We start from the raw sequence: 17,858 nt of genomic DNA, 5'->3' as shown, positions 1-17,858 counted from the left end.
GTTTTTCGAAACGATTCACCGGCAAGGCGGCAATAAATATGTTATAAAATAGTATCAACAATTTTATTGAAATATATAAAAATATATAACTTTTAAATTTGTATACAGTGATAAAAGTGGTGTAAATAATTATTATAGAAAAAATTTTACGACATTCGGCTGTCCATTTTTTAGGTTAATTACTTGTAAATTGTAAGACGAAATGAATAGTAATTGGAATAAAAACCGAATGCGTGGTGGTAATAACAGAGGCCGTGGCTATGGTCGAGGCAGAGGTTCTGGAGGGTTTTGGCCTCAAAGAGGTTTCCGTGGTTCGCGAGGTTATCGTGGCGGAGGTGGCGATAGATCCAACTTCCATGGTAACAATTACAACCATCAGTGGAAACCCCGGCCGAAACGTGAAGTACCTACAAAACGACTGTCGGAAAGAGATATCGGAGTCACCGAGTATTTAAGTGAACATGAAGGCTTTAATGGAATTATTAAATCCAGGTAAACAATCTGTTGACTGACGCTGCGTTGGCGCAACGGTCACAGCTATGGATTGTGCCGGTTGCGCTGGCGGTTGCGGGTTCGATCCCCGCACATGACATACATTTGTATTGGCCATACAGGTGTTTGTCATGGTCTGGGTGTTTGTGCAGTCCTTGTGGGTCTCCCCACCGTGCCTCGGAGAGCACGTTAAGCCGTTGGTCTCGGTTGTTATCATGTACACCTGATAGCGATCGTTACTCATAATAGGGAATATATCTGCTAACCTGCATTGGAGCAGCGTGGTGGATTAAGCTCTAATCCTTCTCCTACACAGGGAAAGAGGCCTATGCCCAACAGTGGGATATTACAGGCTAAAGCGAAACAATCTGTATACTTATTTTAAACTGTGTTTAAGAAATTTCAAGTACATTTATTTAGTCAAGTTTTAATAAAAAGTCTTACTCTAAATTATTCACACTTCTAATAATGAAAATCTACTTCATTCAATAATGAAATCAACATTCTATAGTGTAATAAGTCGCCCATGACTATTAAAAACGTCGGATGTAAAAACAGCAACTTTACAGGAGAGTGATTCAAAGTGTAAATTGCGTGTATCTTTTTACTTATTTTAAGCAGGATCGTGAAATTTTAAAGTAATGCTGTACAGGCTATTTATGTTTAATATTATTACTAGCCGGTATTTAATGTGTAAATATGAGAAAAGTCACTTGTTACATTTTTAACGGGTTTAGACTAAAATGCTCTTCAGCTGATGATAGGCTTGGTTATTTGGGAATGTTTTATGAAATAAACAAAAAAATGCGATTTTGTAGTTCCGACGATGTTAATAGTCACTAGTGAATTATCACAACCATCAATGTACCTTAAAAGGTTATCTTATGTGACATTAATGTCAGATTTTCAGATTTCCAAGTATCTGAAATTAGTGAGGATGGGGAAGTAGCTAAATTGACTGATTTGTCGCCTCCCGAACCTCCTGCAGATAGTGAGGTGTTAGAGGATGAAGATTTACTCACCAAGTACAACCTCGAGATCCTGCCCATGGAGACATGGGATAACATCAATAAAATCTCAATGGACACTAATAATTCTGCTGAGCCTGTTAAAGTAAGTTCTATTTTCAATTACTTTATACTATACAAAATATATGTAATTTTAAATGGGTTGTTAAAGGTAGGCGAAGTTGTTTCTCTATAGGGCCTCACTTCTTTATCGCTATATAGCACATCTTGCTCCTATGTGTCTGCAATAAATAAATAAAATTAACAGCTTTTTTATAAAGTATAATATATGCTATTGTTCATATCCTAGTGCGGTAATCACACCAAAGCATGTAAAAACGCGGTGCGAAGTAAACATTTTTTTTTCTTTCTAGCAAGATATTGTTTGAAACTGTACTTTAGGACTATTAAATTTATTAAATTAAAAAAAAAAAAGCACCTGAGTTGATTTTCAAAGTTTGCCAACTTATTGAAGTTATTAAAAAGTATTTGTCATAGTTAGTACATCAAAGTATTAAAAAACAAAAATTATTATTTCAGATAGATGTGACAGGCATGTCAAAGGAGGATAGGACTAAGATACACGATACAGTCAAGAAGGCATTTGGTGAGAGTATTGTGGGCAGCACTGTTACTGAAAATGATAAGAAGTTTGTTGTCTTTGACAAGTATAGGAAAGGAGGTAAGTTTTACAGAGAAGTGAGAACACAAATAACCTCCGATAGATATTGCATGTCCATTATTATGTCAATTTGCAATTTGCTGATATTAATGGAATGCTCGGGACTAGTGGTTCTTCTTCTTCTTTAGAGACGGCTCCATCAGCTTTTTGATGATGATTTTTCCAATGACAAGTGCTAAAAGTGGATTATAACAGTTTGGAGACAAGATTTACCTTTAACAATGGACTAGCTCTCTGTGTGGTTACTTCAGTAAGAATATAGCCACCTCCTCTCTTCCCAAGGGTGTCTTAAGATGTGACTAAGGGATAACACAGTTCCACTACCACCTCGGAACTTAATGGCGGGATAACCATCCAACTGCTGGCTTTGAAATACACAGGCCGAAGATGGGCAGCAGCGTCTTCGGTGCGACAAAGCCAGCCCTGCGGTCACTAACCCGCCTGCCTAGCATGGTGACTATGGGCAACACACATGAGTTCACGCCATTTTTGACACGAAATTGTGGAGGCCTATGTCCAGTAGTGGACTGTATTAGGCTGAAGTGAATGGACTCGCAGTTAATTCTCGCTCCACATGATATTGATTTATTTAACAGTTAATGGATTTGATAGTTAGTGGTGGTCTCTTAGTAAATTTTGCAATAAAAAGTTTAGGTGACAATAATAAATATTAATAACAATATGATTATGAAGCAGTAGCGCAATGTTCACACCATTGCCTTATGGTTATTGCACTGACTGGTCTTTCTCTGGGCATTCATGCTCGTCTATTGTGTGTGTTTCTGGACCAACATTAGAGTACATCCTAGTGGTGGCCATTGATTATGAGACATTTATTTATATTTTAATTTAATATGTAAAGCTGCAGTTAATCGCATACTCATTTGTACACAACGTGGTTCCACAGTTCGCATCGACACCCGAGTGAAGTGGGTGTGGTCGGGCGAGTACGTGCGCTTCGTGCTGTACAAGGAGAACTGCGACACCATGGACGCCGCGCAGCGCCTCGCTGAGCGCCTGCGACTCAAGTGAGTTTAGTAGTACGAGTGACTCAGTGAGTGTAGTAGTACGAGCGACTCAGTGAGTGTAGTAGTACGTGCGATTCAGTGAGTGTAGTAGTACGAGCGACTCAGTGAGTGTAGTAGTACGTGCGACTCAGTGAGTGTAGTAGTACGAGCGACTCAGTGAGTGTAGTAGTACGTGCGATTCAGTGAGTGTAGTAGTACGAGCGACTCAGTGAGTGTAGTAGTACGAGCGACTCAGTGAGTGTAGTAGTACGAGCGACTCAAGTGAGTGTAGTAGTACGAGCGACTCAGTGAGTGTAGTAGTACGTGCGACTCAGTGAGTGTAGTAGTACGAGCGACTCAAGTGAGTGTAGTAGTACGAGCGACTCAGTGAGTGTAGTAGTACGAGCGACTCTAGTGAGTGTAGTAGTACGAGCGACTCTAGTGAGTGTAGTAGTACGAGCAACTAATTGAATAATATAACGTTTAATTGAATGTTTTTCAATACGAACATGTGTCACTCACTTGAAGGCTGTCACTTTACTGTCACACTACTGAAACTTACACATTTATAGAAATAAACGCAACCACTCATGTAATAACGTAGTTTATAAGACACATGTAACTCAGATGATTTTCTTATGATTCCAGTATCCGTCCGTCAATGGTGGGCTACGCGGGTACCAAGGACCGTCGCGCCAAGACGTCGCAGTGGTTCAGCCTGAGGAAGGTGGACCCGCGCAGGATCGCCGCGGCTTGTAGGGAGCTGAGGGACATCCGCGTCGGGAACTACCGCTTCAGCGACACCAACCTCAAGCTGGGCATGCTGCAGGGGAACGTGTGAGTGTTGGTCTTGTTTTCTTTTACTCTGTCTTTTTCCTATCGCAGTCCACTGCTGGAGATAGGCGTCGCCAAGATGGCACCAAACATCCCTATTGCCTACGGGCCGGAGGACGTCTCACATTGCGTTTGCCAAGACGCGGTCTCTGTTCCAGGTCACATCTGTTCCAACGGCTATCGGTCCTGCGACACAGGTGACCAGCCCACTGCCACTTTAACTTGCTGATTCGTTGGGCTGTGTCAGTTACTTTCGTTCTGTCGCGGATAGTTTCATTCCGCGGATAGTTACTTTCTTTATCTTGACAATAGTCTCATTTCTGATCCTACCTTTGAGGGAGACCCCAAGTACAGACCATTCCATATCAAGTAGAGTGACTTTAAACTTGAGGATTTGTCACTTCGTCAGTGTCCACGTTTCAGTACCGTATGTCAAAATGGGCATGACGCATTGCTCGAAGATTTTAGTTTTCAAGTATCGCGGAATATTCGAAGTAAAGATTCGAAGAAGTCTGCCAAACGCCGCTCAGCCCGATCGAATCCTCGTGTCGGCGATCGTTCTTGATTTTGTTTTAATCTAGTTAAATTGTATGATTTAGGTAGACATAATCCTGAACAACTTTAAGAAGTGTACTATTGACATGTACTGGCTCTGTATGACTTGTCTGTTCAGTTTAACGCCTCACCTGATGGTAAGCGATTACCGTAGCTTATAGACATATGTAACACCAGAAGCATCGTATCAGTGCATCGCCGACCCTATATTCCCCCCAGGAGGTCTGGTCACCTTACTCACCAACAGGAACACAATACTGCTTGAATGCAGTATTATTTCGCTGTGATTTTCTGTAAGGTCGAGGTACTATCCTAGTTGGGCTGCTCCACATTTTGAGCAGAAAATTTCCTTCTGCGCCCTACCTCAGTTACATTATATCATACATATTTATTACTGTATACTAAATCGACAATTTTTAATTTGACTTATTTCGATTTTGACGATATTCTTAGTAATTTAGGAACATCTGTAAAAAAGTAGACAATTATCTAGATACCGATGTTTACTTTATTAACTTTGAATTTGTTGTTGTACTACTTGTTGGTGTTGACTTATGAATAAATAAATAAATAAATAAATACCCCCGTGTTCTACAGGTTCCGCATCTGCCTTCGCAATGTAACAGCCTCAGACGAGGTCATCAAACAAGCGTGTGAGTTGTTACAAGAGAACGGGTTCATCAACTACTATGGACTGCAGAGGTTCGGCTCGCGGATAGAGATGCCTACCTACGAGGTGGGGAAGAGGCTGTTGCAAGGGAACTTGGAGGAGGTAAGGCTTTTATCAGTTCCAATCAGTGTTAGGGTGATGACTGGTTAAGGGGTATCCCTTTTTTTGGAGTGGGAATTCTTAAGAATCGATTTTCATTGACTAGCCCGTTGGCGCAGTTTGTAGTGACCCTGCTTTCTGCTCCGAGGGTTGTGGGTTCGATTCTCACCCACCTGGGTGTAATATAAATATTTATTTATATATTTATATATGTATTATTTATAAGTATGTTTATCGAAAAAAAAAAAATATGTAGCTGTATACCAATCGGCTGTTACCTATAACACAAGCATTAAGTTGCTTACTTTAGGAACAGACGGCCGTGTGTGTATTGTGTAAATATTTATTTATTATTATTATTATTCTAATCAGTGTTAGGGTGATAACTGGTTAAGGATTATCCTTTTTTCATAAAGGGCCCCGGTACGAAAAAAAATATGAGGAGTAGAATCTACTGAACGATTGACAGCGTTACGTTTTTGTTAACGCCATCTATCGGAACCCAATAGGATAGATGGCGTTACGACGTTTCCTAATAACGCATATAGATGGTGTATATAGATGACAGTGGTATTATTATTATTATTTTTATATTACTATTTTATTATTACTAGGTCGACAAACAAGCGTACGGCTCACCTGATGGTAAGCGATTACCGTAGCTTATAGACGCCTGCAACACCAGAAGCAAGCAAGCGCGTTACCGACCAATCCCCAATCCCCCCAGGAGCTCTGGTCACCTTACTCACCAACAGGAACACAATACCGCTTGAAAACAGTATTATCTGTGGTCTTCTGTAAGGTCGAGGTACTACCCCAGTCGGGCTGCTCCATATTTTGAGCAGGAAATTCCTGCTGTACCCTACCTCAGAGTTATTAATCTTTTTCTTAGACTATTAAGCCTTTTTTGTGCTTATTAAGACAGTCGATCTGAAGGAGTAAACTCCAGTTGTGCGTCTGAGCTGACACAGACACTTTTTATATATATAATTAGGTCGGCAAACAAGCACATTGCTCACCTGATGGTAGGCGATTACCCTATTTGCACCCTATTGCAGATGGTCACAATTACAGAAGATTACATCTTAATAATACTACTTTCAAGCAGTGTTGTGTTCCTGTGTGATTAAGATGACCAGAGCTCCTGGGGGGAGATTGGGGATAGGGTTGGCTACGCTTGCGATGCTTCCTTATTCGTGTTGCAGGTGTCTATAAGCTACGGTAATGGCTTATCTTTAGGTGAGCCGTACGCTTGTTTGCCGACCTAGTTTTATATATATAAAAAAACAAAAATTATTTATCCGACAGGCGATAGAGGGTATATTATCGGAGTTCGAAGGAGCTTTGGAGGCTTACCGTACTAATGGACCCCAAGCTGCTCTGCCTTTCGTTCCCCGGTCAGTTCGGGCCTCGCGCTTGTTGGGAATGTTAGTGCAGAGACCACGAGACCACCTCGCAGCTCTCGACCAGGTGAGACGATGTATAAATGAATAAATGATCAAAAGTTATAATGATCAAAAAACTCTTTGTTGTACACCAAAAATGAGCAAAATGACTTTCCGGCTTCCCGATCGCATGGAAACGGATCTCGCCTTACATCCTTGCGTACGTCACTTCTATAAATATGTCGGTTGATTGCACTACTTGTTACAATTCGTTTTATACGGAACCTTATAAAGTAATAGGACAGTAAAGTATCTAATATTTTATAGTTATAAATAAACATTCATTTACATTACATATATACCGGAGAAGATTCTCCAGCGTGGGCTTCTTAATAATGTGACGTCACCAATATGACGTCACTACCGTCAATGTAATAATGTTCATGTTATACTTCGTGATAATTCGTTTCATAATATAACTATTTTCGATACAAAACAACGATATATGTAATACCCAGATCCCCCGTAACGCTCGTCTCCTGTACATCCACTCGTACCAGTCCCTGATATGGAACCTCGTGGTCTCAGAACGCTTGCGAAAGTTTCCTCGCAGTGCAGTGGCGGGCGATCTCGTGCCCTTGGAGGAGATTAACGATGGTAAGTTTATTTATATTTATCTGCAACAACTTAGCCGAGACTAAAAAATTGTAAATATACTTCAACTCGGTCATTTGAGATGGTTTTGTTTTTCCGTTTAGCTAAAACGGCTCAATCGTACTTATCTATACTAATATTTGTTTGTTTTTCTTTTTATCGCTCTAATCTTGGGAACTAGTAGTTCGAATTGACAAATTATTTTTGTGTTGAATAGCCCGTTTAACGAAGAAGGCTACAGAATTTACAATATTTTAATTAGTTTTTACCTCAAAGTAACGTAGTGGAACTGCGGAGCGCCGCTAGTACAGTAATATATAAAAAACTACTTCAATTTACATGGAAAAGTTCAGTACAGTTAACATTATTTGGGCGAATTCAAAAATTCATGTCAGATCTCATCCAAATTTAAATCTGACTATACGAAATGCACCAGCGCCCGAACGAAAAATGAATTGTCAGAATCGGTACACTCAGTAAAAAGCTATAAGGTAACATATATAAATAAATACAGTCCAATTGAGAACCTTTTTATCGAAATCGGTTAAATAAAGAAATCATAATTAAACGTTACATTGAATATAACAAACATGTTCTTTTTACTAACAAAAATGATTTACTAAATGTTGCAGATGAAATCGAGGACGAATCAGACGATGAAGAAAATCAAACAGATCCTCAGACTGGAGACAAATCCGACAACACCAATACAAATAAAACAGACGGTTCAAAAGCTGCAAATAAAGTTAAAAAGGTTATACCTGTGAAGGTTTTAACTCAAGAAGACATTGATAGTGGAAATTATACGTTATCTGATATCGTGCTGCCTCTGCCCGGGAATAGTGTCGTATATCCGCCCAATATGAAGGATTACTATCAAGAGTTACTTGAAAAAGATGGACTGAAGATGGATTTGAGACACAAGTTCAAGTAAGTTTGCATTTGTAGTATGTCTATTTTTATTTGTCCATACTTCCTTCCTTTCCTTTTTTCTTTCTAACTTGACGAACCTTAAAATTTTACGTGTTGTATAACATTAATAAACGGTCACCCGCAGGTTAACGACCCTTTGAACGCGATCGGTACAAACAATCGATTAGTCACTTCATAATATTACGCGTAATTAAAAAACGTCCATAATTGTTACCTATTTTTGTAGGTCAGTGATAGGTTAAGACGTATTAAAAATATTTGTTAAATAGTTTTAAAATATTAAATGAAAAATATTAAATGAAAGTAGCCTAAGTTACTCTTTATTACATCAGCTATCTGCCACTGAAAGTCCCGTCAAAATCGGCCCAGCTGTTTCAGAGATTAGCCGGAACAAACAGACAGACAGACACATTTTTTAAAAAATGTCATTTTAGTATATGTACCGTGTATACACCTATGTGCATTTAAAAAGCGATTATTTTAATATCACAAACAGACACTCCAATTTTATTTATTTGTATAGATTTTTAATTGCAAATATTTTAATTCCACTGATATTCAGTATGATTCTAGTAATTTTCTTTTTATAATTTTTGTTTTTTAAAAATATCGTTTCTTTTAATGCTTCAATTTTAAATTCTGAAAATGTAAATTCTGAATCTAACATAGTTTTTTCAAGTAGGTAATATCACGGGGAACACACATGGCATATCAAATTTACAATCTTTAATAAGTTTAAGTATTTCGTTGCCAATATTGACTATTTATTTCAAGATAGAAATATTCGCAAAAATTTTGCTCGAGCAATTCAAAAAATGCGATAAAGAAAATAAATAACAATAACAACAATTATTAAACAATAAAATACCACGTTATTACATTACAATATTAAATCTTGCAACAGCTGAAAAAAACAAACAACTTGGCACGTGTGTTACAATGACTCTGAGAGATTGTGAAGGACAACTGACTGTGCCAGGGCTGCCAGAAAATTTCGTACAAATAAAACTATTTGTTACACTCATAGAAAATTTTCTGTAGTCATATTTTTTAACAAAAGAATTTGTTGGCTTGAAAATTCATATAATTTTCGTTTCTTCTTATTATTATTACAGCATATACAGTTCACTGCTGGACATAGGCCTCCACAAGTTTACGCCAAAAACAACGTGAACTCATGTGTTTTGCCCATAGTCACCACGCTGGGCAGGCGGGTTGGTGACCGCAGAGCTGGCTTTGTCGCACCGAAGACGCTGTTATCCGTCTTCGGCCTGTGTGTTTCAAAGCCAGCAGTTTGATGGTTATCCCGCCACCGGTCGGCTTCTTAAGTTCCAAGGTGGTTGTGGAACCTTGTTATCCCTTAGTCGCCTCTTACGACACCCACGGGAAGAGAGGGGGTGGCTAAATTCCTTAAAGCCGTAGCCACACAGCAGTCTTCTTATTAATTGCTTAGCTAAAAATGTGTTCTTAAGTGTATCATTGGATAAACTGTTTCTAAGTTTTGTTCTGATTAAATGAACTTCGTCGAATGCTCTGTACGAGCGGGGATGCGGGAAATAAGTCTGGAGTCCTTTTGTTTTTAACTATAATATATATTAATATTTTTTCTTCGATCGGAGCACGTCGTGGCGTCTTTTCTCTCTGCGATCTTGAGTCACGGATCACAGTGACAACGTCCTGCCGTCTTGGTTGTTCTCGGGAGACTGTGGAGATCCACGGGGCGCGCTAGTGTTTTATAATTTTCAAATTGTTTTTTATTTCAAAATGTATTTTTTTTCAAGTCGCAATTATTACCACAAGAGAAATTATAAGTTTCATTAGAAAGCAAACTTATATGATTTTTGAAAGAGTCCTCATTCAAGTAAAAGATCTAGGCACGCGTTACGTAGTTGGGAAATTGAACGAAATTCATGCTTGCCAGTGGATGACGTTTCTTTAATTATGAAATGCTTCCAGGTAATAACATAATAACATTTTGCGTACGATCTTAGTCTAGCGATCGTACATGAATAAAAATGCAATAAAAAAAAATTCGTATGAGTAAGATTAAAATCGTACATCTGGCAACCCTGGTGCGTCGGCTAGAGTAAACGGGTTATAGGTGTTGTCCCTGTCTCGCCGCGTACGCGACAAGCGGCCAGTGGTCTCTGTGCCGTTTATTTAGGTACTCATGTTTCTTGGTGTCATCCGCGTTTATTTGTCAATTTTATTCATGTGCGCACGAGTTTTGTTCGTTTTAATTAATTATTGAATTATCTCGAAAGACTCTTGGAGTGAATTGTGCGCTTTATTTTCATACTTTCATGTTTTTTGCGCTTTAGTTTCATAGTTTAATAGTTATTAAGTGAATTGTGCGAAATTAGGCGCTTAAGTGTTAATAGTAATAATAGTTTTTATTTTATTTACAATGCCACGTTATAATTACACAGCTTCGGTGTACGCTGACATGAATTTTGTTTACGGAGAATGCCATGGCAATGCTAATTTAGCAATACAGAAGTACCGGGAGAGATATGGGAACACTCGTATTTGTCGTCTTTCCAGAGGATATGGGAAGATCAATGCTTAATCCCGCATTTTCTGTGAAGTTTTATAACAAACGACTTGTACTCAACAGATGATGATTTATCGAGATCATAAATTATCGAGAATTAAAAAATTTAGTAACCTCTTATCACCGACCGATTTTTGAAATACTCCTATAAGTTAGTATTACCGGTGGTATCAATTATCGTTGTATTTGTATCATCCCCACCCTGTATAGGGTACACTCTAAGGGTTACCGGGTTCTGTAAATGCTTTAGCACCATAGACACACGCTGCGGCAGGTTCTACAGAAGACCCCGGGGCGAGGTGGCGAATGCTAGCGCGACCCCATCTCACCCCACCCAGGCGGACGACTGCTCACACGTGGTGGTTTTTAGTCAGTAGGAGTCTGACATAATCCTCTGGCGCCCCCGCGCTGGAGGGTATCCATGATGGATTTTCCCCACGTAAAAAAAAGGTTATACAGAAGACCGAGGAGTACAACTTGCCATTAAACTTAGCGTTTGTGGACTATAAGAAGGCCTTTGATTCGATCGAGACATGGGCTGTGCTGCAGGCTCTCCGGCTAAGCTTTAGACTAGGAAAAACTGAATTATGGGGTTTTGGGGAGTGGAGGGCGGAGGGTGTAGGGGAAGCTATACAAGGTAACACTACCACACTTCGAAACCCCATGGTTATGGAGATATCCATGGTTAAAGTTTTGAGATTAGAGGAAGAATTTTAAGCTATTATAATACCTTTGAGCTTCGCTTCTGACTTCACCTTAGCTCCGGCGCTGCGGGCATTGCAATTCATGCGCCGTTTCGCAACTTTATAAGTTATTTTCGAACAGGAGTACGTAAAAACGATCTCGACTCCAAGATCAACAAACGATACAACTTGCGGTAACCATGCTTAGTTTCGTAGCTTTCACGTGTTATAGTCACACTTCGCACTTGATATTAAACATTTCAGATGTTAAGTTATTGTTTTTACACGGTTTTTTAACAAACGATACTACTGATGTTTAATGACTGAGATATAGATGCTTTAAAAAATAAAATAAAATATATTTAAGTAAAAAACATAACATGAAAAAAGGCTGTATGGTCTTTTAGACCTTTGCCTTTACAGTTATTTAAACAAAAAGAATGAATTGATGCTGACATTGTTTTGGAGCGAAACGATAAGTGGCCTGTCATTTTTTATTAAAATATCTATTTCTCAGTTGTTAAACATTTGTTGTATCGTTTGTTGAAAACGTTGTGAAAACGTTAAACTAACGTGTGAAATGTTAAAATCATGTGCGAAATGTGAAAATAACATGTGAAAACTATGGAACGGAGCATGAGTAACGTAAGTTGTATCGTTTGTGGATCTTGGAGTCGAGATCGTTTTTATTTTGAAAATAACTTATGAAACGTGAAAATAACGTGTGTAATGTGAAAACAGCGTGTGAAATGAGAAAAAAACGCGTGTGAAATGTGAAAATAACGTGTGAAAGCTGCGAAATTCTTCTAACCTCAAAACTTTAACCATGGATATCTCCATAACCACGGGGTTTCGAAGTGTGACAGTGGTACCAGGGGTAGCGTTCCCGCCCCCCCCCCTTTCCCCCAAGGTTCCGAAATTCGTTTTTTTTAATCTAAAGCTTTACCCTGTTTACCGCCGCGTTGGAGGAGGCTTTCAAGCTTCTGGACTGGAAAGGATTCGGCACCAACATCAATCGCGAGTACCTTACCCACCTCCGTTTTGCCGATGACGGCTTATGGCTGAGACCTTGGAAGACCTGAGCACAATTCTCGAGCATCTCAACACTGTTTCCCAAAGAGTGGGTCTAAAACTAATCATGGACAAGATGAAAATTATGTAGAACATCCATGTCGCACCCGCTCCAGGTCGCATTGGTAACACTGTTCTCGAAGTTGTGGACCATTACATATACCTCAGTCAGTCAGCAGTCAGTCAGCAGTCAGTCAGCTCAGCCTATTGCAGTCCACTGCTGGACATAGGCCTTCCCAAGTTCGCGCCAAACATCCCGGTTTTCCGCAATCCTCATCCAGCAGATCGTCGGACCAACGGGCCGGATAACATCCCAAACTACGTTTGCCAAGACGCAGTCTCCACTCCAGGCGCCGTCTGCTCCAACGACCATCGGTCCTGCGACACAGATGGCCAGCCCACTGCCACTTCAACTTACTAATTCTGTAGGCTATGTCGGTTACTTTCGTTCTCTCGCGAATAGTCTCATTTCTAATCCTATCTTTGAGAGCATAGCCCGTTCCATTGCACGTTGAGTGACTTTAAACTTTTGGACCAGTCCCTTTGACAGTCTCCACGTCTCGGCTCCGTATGTTAACACAGGCAGGACGCATTGCTCGAAGACTTTTGTCTTCAAGCATTGCGGAATCTTCGAAGTGAAAACTTGACGAAGTCAGCCAAGCGCTGCTCAGTCCAATCGAATGTCGTAGTATCGATAGCCGCTGGAGTATGCGTGTCCTGGAGTGGAGGTTGGCCAACACATTGTGGGACGTTCTCCGGCCCGCTGGTCAGACGATCTATGTAAATTCGTCGGTGGGGCTTGATGGTTGTGAAATATTGGGATGTTTGTCTTGAGTTTGGAGAGGCCTATATCCACCGGACTGCGATTAGGGTTAATTGGAACACACGGTCTAAAACAAACGTATATTTGATCCCATAGAAGCTATCGCATGTGTGGCGGCTACCGGCGCTGCGTGCTGCGCCCGCGCGAGCTGACGTGGTCGAGCGCGCGCTACGACGAGCCGCGCGCCGACCTGCTGCTGTCCGACCGCGACCGGCTCGAGGGCGTGGCGCGCACCGGGGCGGTGCCAGGTGACTACCGCACTACCGCACTACCGCACTACCGCACTACTGTACTGTAACTACCGCGTGTGTGGCGGCTACCGGCGCTGCGAGCCGCGCGCCGACCTGCTGCTGTCCGACCGCGACCGGCTCGAGGGCGTGGCGCGCACCGGGGCGGTGCCAGGTGACTACCGCACTACCGCACTACCGCACTACCGCACTACTGTACTGTAACTACCGCGTGTGTGGCGGCTACCGGCGCTGCGAGCCGCGCGCCGACCTGCTGCTGTCCGACCGCGACCGGCTCGAGGGCGTGGCGCGCACCGGGGCGGTGCCAGGTGACTACCGCACTACCGCACTACCGCACTACCGCACTACTGTACTGTAACTACCGCGTGTGTGGCGGCTACCGGCGCTGCGAGCCGCGCGCCGACCTGCTGCTGTCCGACCGCGACCGGCTCGAGGGCGTGGCGCGCACCGGGGCGGTGCCAGGTGACTACCGCACTACCGCACTACCGCACTACCGCACTACTGTACTGTAACTACCGCGTGTGTGGCGGCTACCGGCGCTGCGAGCCGCGCGCCGACCTGCTGCTGTCCGACCGCGACCGGCTCGAGGGCGTGGCGCGCACCGGGGCGGTGCCAGGTGACTACCGCACTACCGCACTACCGCACTACCGCACTACTGTACTGTAACTACCGCGTGTGTGGCGGCTACCGGCGCTGCGAGCCGCGCGCCGACCTGCTGCTGTCCGACCGCGACCGGCTCGAGGGCGTGGCGCGCACCGGGGCGGTGCCAGGTGACTACCGCACTACCGCACTACCGCACTACCGCACTACTGTACTGTAACTACCGCGTGTGTGGCGGCTACCGGCGCTGCGAGCCGCGCGCCGACCTGCTGCTGTCCGACCGCGACCGGCTCGAGGGCGTGGCGCGCACCGGGGCGGTGCCAGGTGACTACCGCACTACCGCACTACCGCACTACCGCACTACTGTACTGTAACTACCGCGTGTGTGGCGGCTACCGGCGCTGCGAGCCGCGCGCCGACCTGCTGCTGTCCGACCGCGACCGGCTCGAGGGCGTGGCGCGCACCGGGGCGGTGCCAGGTGACTACCGCACTACCGCACTACCGCACTACCGCACTACTGTACTGTAACTACCGCGTGTGTGGCGGCTACCGGCGCTGCGAGCCGCGCGCCGACCTGCTGCTGTCCGACCGCGACCGGCTCGAGGGCGTGGCGCGCACCGGGGCGGTGCCAGGTGACTACCGCACTACCGCACTACCGCACTACCGCACTACTGTACTGTAACTACCGCGTGTGTGGCGGCTACCGGCGCTGCGAGCCGCGCGCCGACCTGCTGCTGTCCGACCGCGACCGGCTCGAGGGCGTGGCGCGCACCGGGGCGGTGCCAGGTGACTACCGCACTACCGCACTACCGCACTACCGCACTACTGTACTGTAACTACCGCGTGTGTGGCGGCTACCGGCGCTGCGAGCCGCGCGCCGACCTGCTGCTGTCCGACCGCGACCGGCTCGAGGGCGTGGCGCGCACCGGGGCGGTGCCAGGTGACTACCGCACTACCGCACTACCGCACTACCGCACTACTGTACTGTAACTACCGCGTGTGTGGCGGCTACCGGCGCTGCGAGCCGCGCGCCGACCTGCTGCTGTCCGACCGCGACCGGCTCGAGGGCGTGGCGCGCACCGGGGCGGTGCCAGGTGACTACCGCACTACCGCACTACCGCACTACCGCACTACTGTACTGTAACTACCGCGTGTGTGGCGGCTACCGGCGCTGCGAGCCGCGCGCCGACCTGCTGCTGTCCGACCGCGACCGGCTCGAGGGCGTGGCGCGCACCGGGGCGGTGCCAGGTGACTACCGCACTACCGCACTACCGCACTACCGCACTACTGTACTGTAACTACCGCGTGTGTGGCGGCTACCGGCGCTGCGAGCCGCGCGCCGACCTGCTGCTGTCCGACCGCGACCGGCTCGAGGGCGTGGCGCGCACCGGGGCGGTGCCAGGTGACTACCGCACTACCGCACTACCGCACTACCGCACTACTGTACTGTAACTACCGCGTGTGTGGCGGCTACCGGCGCTGCGAGCCGCGCGCCGACCTGCTGCTGTCCGACCGCGACCGGCTCGAGGGCGTGGCGCGCACCGGGGCGGTGCCAGGTGACTACCGCACTACCGCACTACCGCACTACCGCACTACTGTACTGTAACTACCGCGTGTGTGGCGGCTACCGGCGCTGCGAGCCGCGCGCCGACCTGCTGCTGTCCGACCGCGACCGGCTCGAGGGCGTGGCGCGCACCGGGGCGGTGCCAGGTGACTACCGCACTACCGCACTACCGCACTACCGCACTACTGTACTGTAACTACCGCGTGTGTGGCGGCTACCGGCGCTGCGAGCCGCGCGCCGACCTGCTGCTGTCCGACCGCGACCGGCTCGAGGGCGTGGCGCGCACCGGGGCGGTGCCAGGTGACTACCGCACTACCGCACTACCGCACTACCGCACTACCGCACTACTGTACTGTAACTACCGCGTGTGTGGCGGCTACCGCACTACGGTACTATTGTACTGTAAACCGCACTGCTGCACTACTGTTTCACTGTCACAACTGCTTTTCCTACAGTATATGCTGCCGCCACCCTCGCTGAAGTGGTCGCACGTGTTACGCTCTCGGCTATTTGCTAGTCGTCATCATGAATATTTTTGTTACTATAACAAACATTAAATTTAATTGGACATTATGAAGTTGTTATATTAATTTCAGAGACTTGATTATTTCTAACTACACCAATCTTGTTGGACAGTTTATACCGATATATATCAAGCTTATCCTCGATGTACCTGTCAAAAAACTTTAGATTTTTTTCTAGTTAAGTTTTCCCAAAGTGAGATATTTCGAATGACTTTTTGAATAGCTTTTTTTATAACATTGTTGAAGAAATTCCCTTAAAATCGTTTTTTTGATTTAACTTGTGAACGTATAAATTTATGTATGTTTTTAAAATATCGTATTTGTTTCCTTTAGACGTATATTTAACGTTAACTTTGTTTGAAACTCGTTCAGATGGAAAATACAAAGCTCTACTCCTCACGATGTCCCTGCCTACAAGCTGTTACGCTACGATGGCTCTCAGGGAACTACTCCGAGTAGACACGTCTAGTGACAGCCAGGCCCAACAAAATAACTACCATCAAAATAACGGTAGCAAAGAAAACTTGGATAAACAAAACGATGACGCCAGTTCAGGAGTTAAGAGGAAGCCTGATGGGGATGTTAATGAAGATTGTGTAAAGAAATCTAAGGATAATAATGATCAATAAATAAATAATAATATTAACTGTTGTTTTATTGATTTGAAAACTTAGGAACACTTCAAAGAATCAAGTATAACTTAGGATTACTGGCAGCCTGATTTTTTTTGTAAACTGAAAATATTAAATTTACCTTAGACTCGTGACACCCTTAACATCTCCGTTAGAGGCTGTAGCAGTAGAATATGATTTAAAGAATATTTTCGCTTTTAATCAAACTCAATGCTTCAATTGCAATGGGCTATTTGACAATGTGAAAAATAAAGTGTAAATTGCTGTTATCAGTATATATTATGAGTTTAAAAATGGTTATTCATTAATGTAAGTTGGAAAAAATAATTAATTAATTTAAAAATCAATAAATACAAATTAATTTTTTTAAGCGTATGTCACCAGACACAGAACGTTCCTGATTGGTCGAGTTTATGATGACGTCACTTGCCTGTAACCGCATTTACCTGCTTGTTGTGTTTATAAGTTTTCGAATTTGTTTTAAAAGATTATCCTATAGTATCCATTGTTTTTGTGTGATTTATTTGCAATATTTTACAAATTCTGTCGGCTTTATCATGGACACCGATTTTGTAAAAGCAGACAGCAGAAACCTGCCCCAAGTCGACGCAATCAGGGTCGGATTATTTTTCAAAAATAATTCCGATTTCTTTGCTTCGGAACTAAATAATTGTTTGCTCGCAAACGAAAAAAAACCGACTCCAATTATATCGAAAAGTTGTAGTAGTAGTGTGTCGTACAACGTAAGTAGATAAAAAAATTAACAAACGCACTAGTCGTCACTACGATTTTCGAGGATTTCCCTCGATTTCTCTGGGATTACATCATCAGATTATAGTTT

General features: G+C 43.9%; 1 protein-coding gene across 1 annotated transcript; it reads left to right on the top strand.

Moving 5' to 3' along the window:
* Positions 1-202: 202 nt before the first annotated feature.
* On the top strand, positions 203-17,031 carry LOC123654818 (pseudouridylate synthase 7 homolog). Its single transcript, XM_045590703.1, has 11 exons — positions 203-492; positions 1,395-1,605; positions 2,040-2,181; positions 3,089-3,209; positions 3,837-4,025; positions 5,175-5,349; positions 6,655-6,816; positions 7,250-7,388; positions 8,018-8,315; positions 13,546-13,697; positions 16,758-17,031. Exons 1-11 carry the CDS (start codon positions 203-205, stop codon positions 17,012-17,014), a joined length of 2,136 nt encoding a protein of 711 aa, XP_045446659.1. The 3' UTR covers positions 17,015-17,031.
* Positions 17,032-17,858: the final 827 nt, after the last annotated feature.

Source organism: Melitaea cinxia, chromosome 6 (genome assembly GCF_905220565.1).
Source record: "Melitaea cinxia chromosome 6, ilMelCinx1.1, whole genome shotgun sequence".
Taxonomy (NCBI): domain Eukaryota; kingdom Metazoa; phylum Arthropoda; class Insecta; order Lepidoptera; family Nymphalidae; genus Melitaea; species Melitaea cinxia.
Note: the sequence above shows the minus strand (reverse complement) of the source record. Positions and strands in the feature narration are given on the sequence as shown.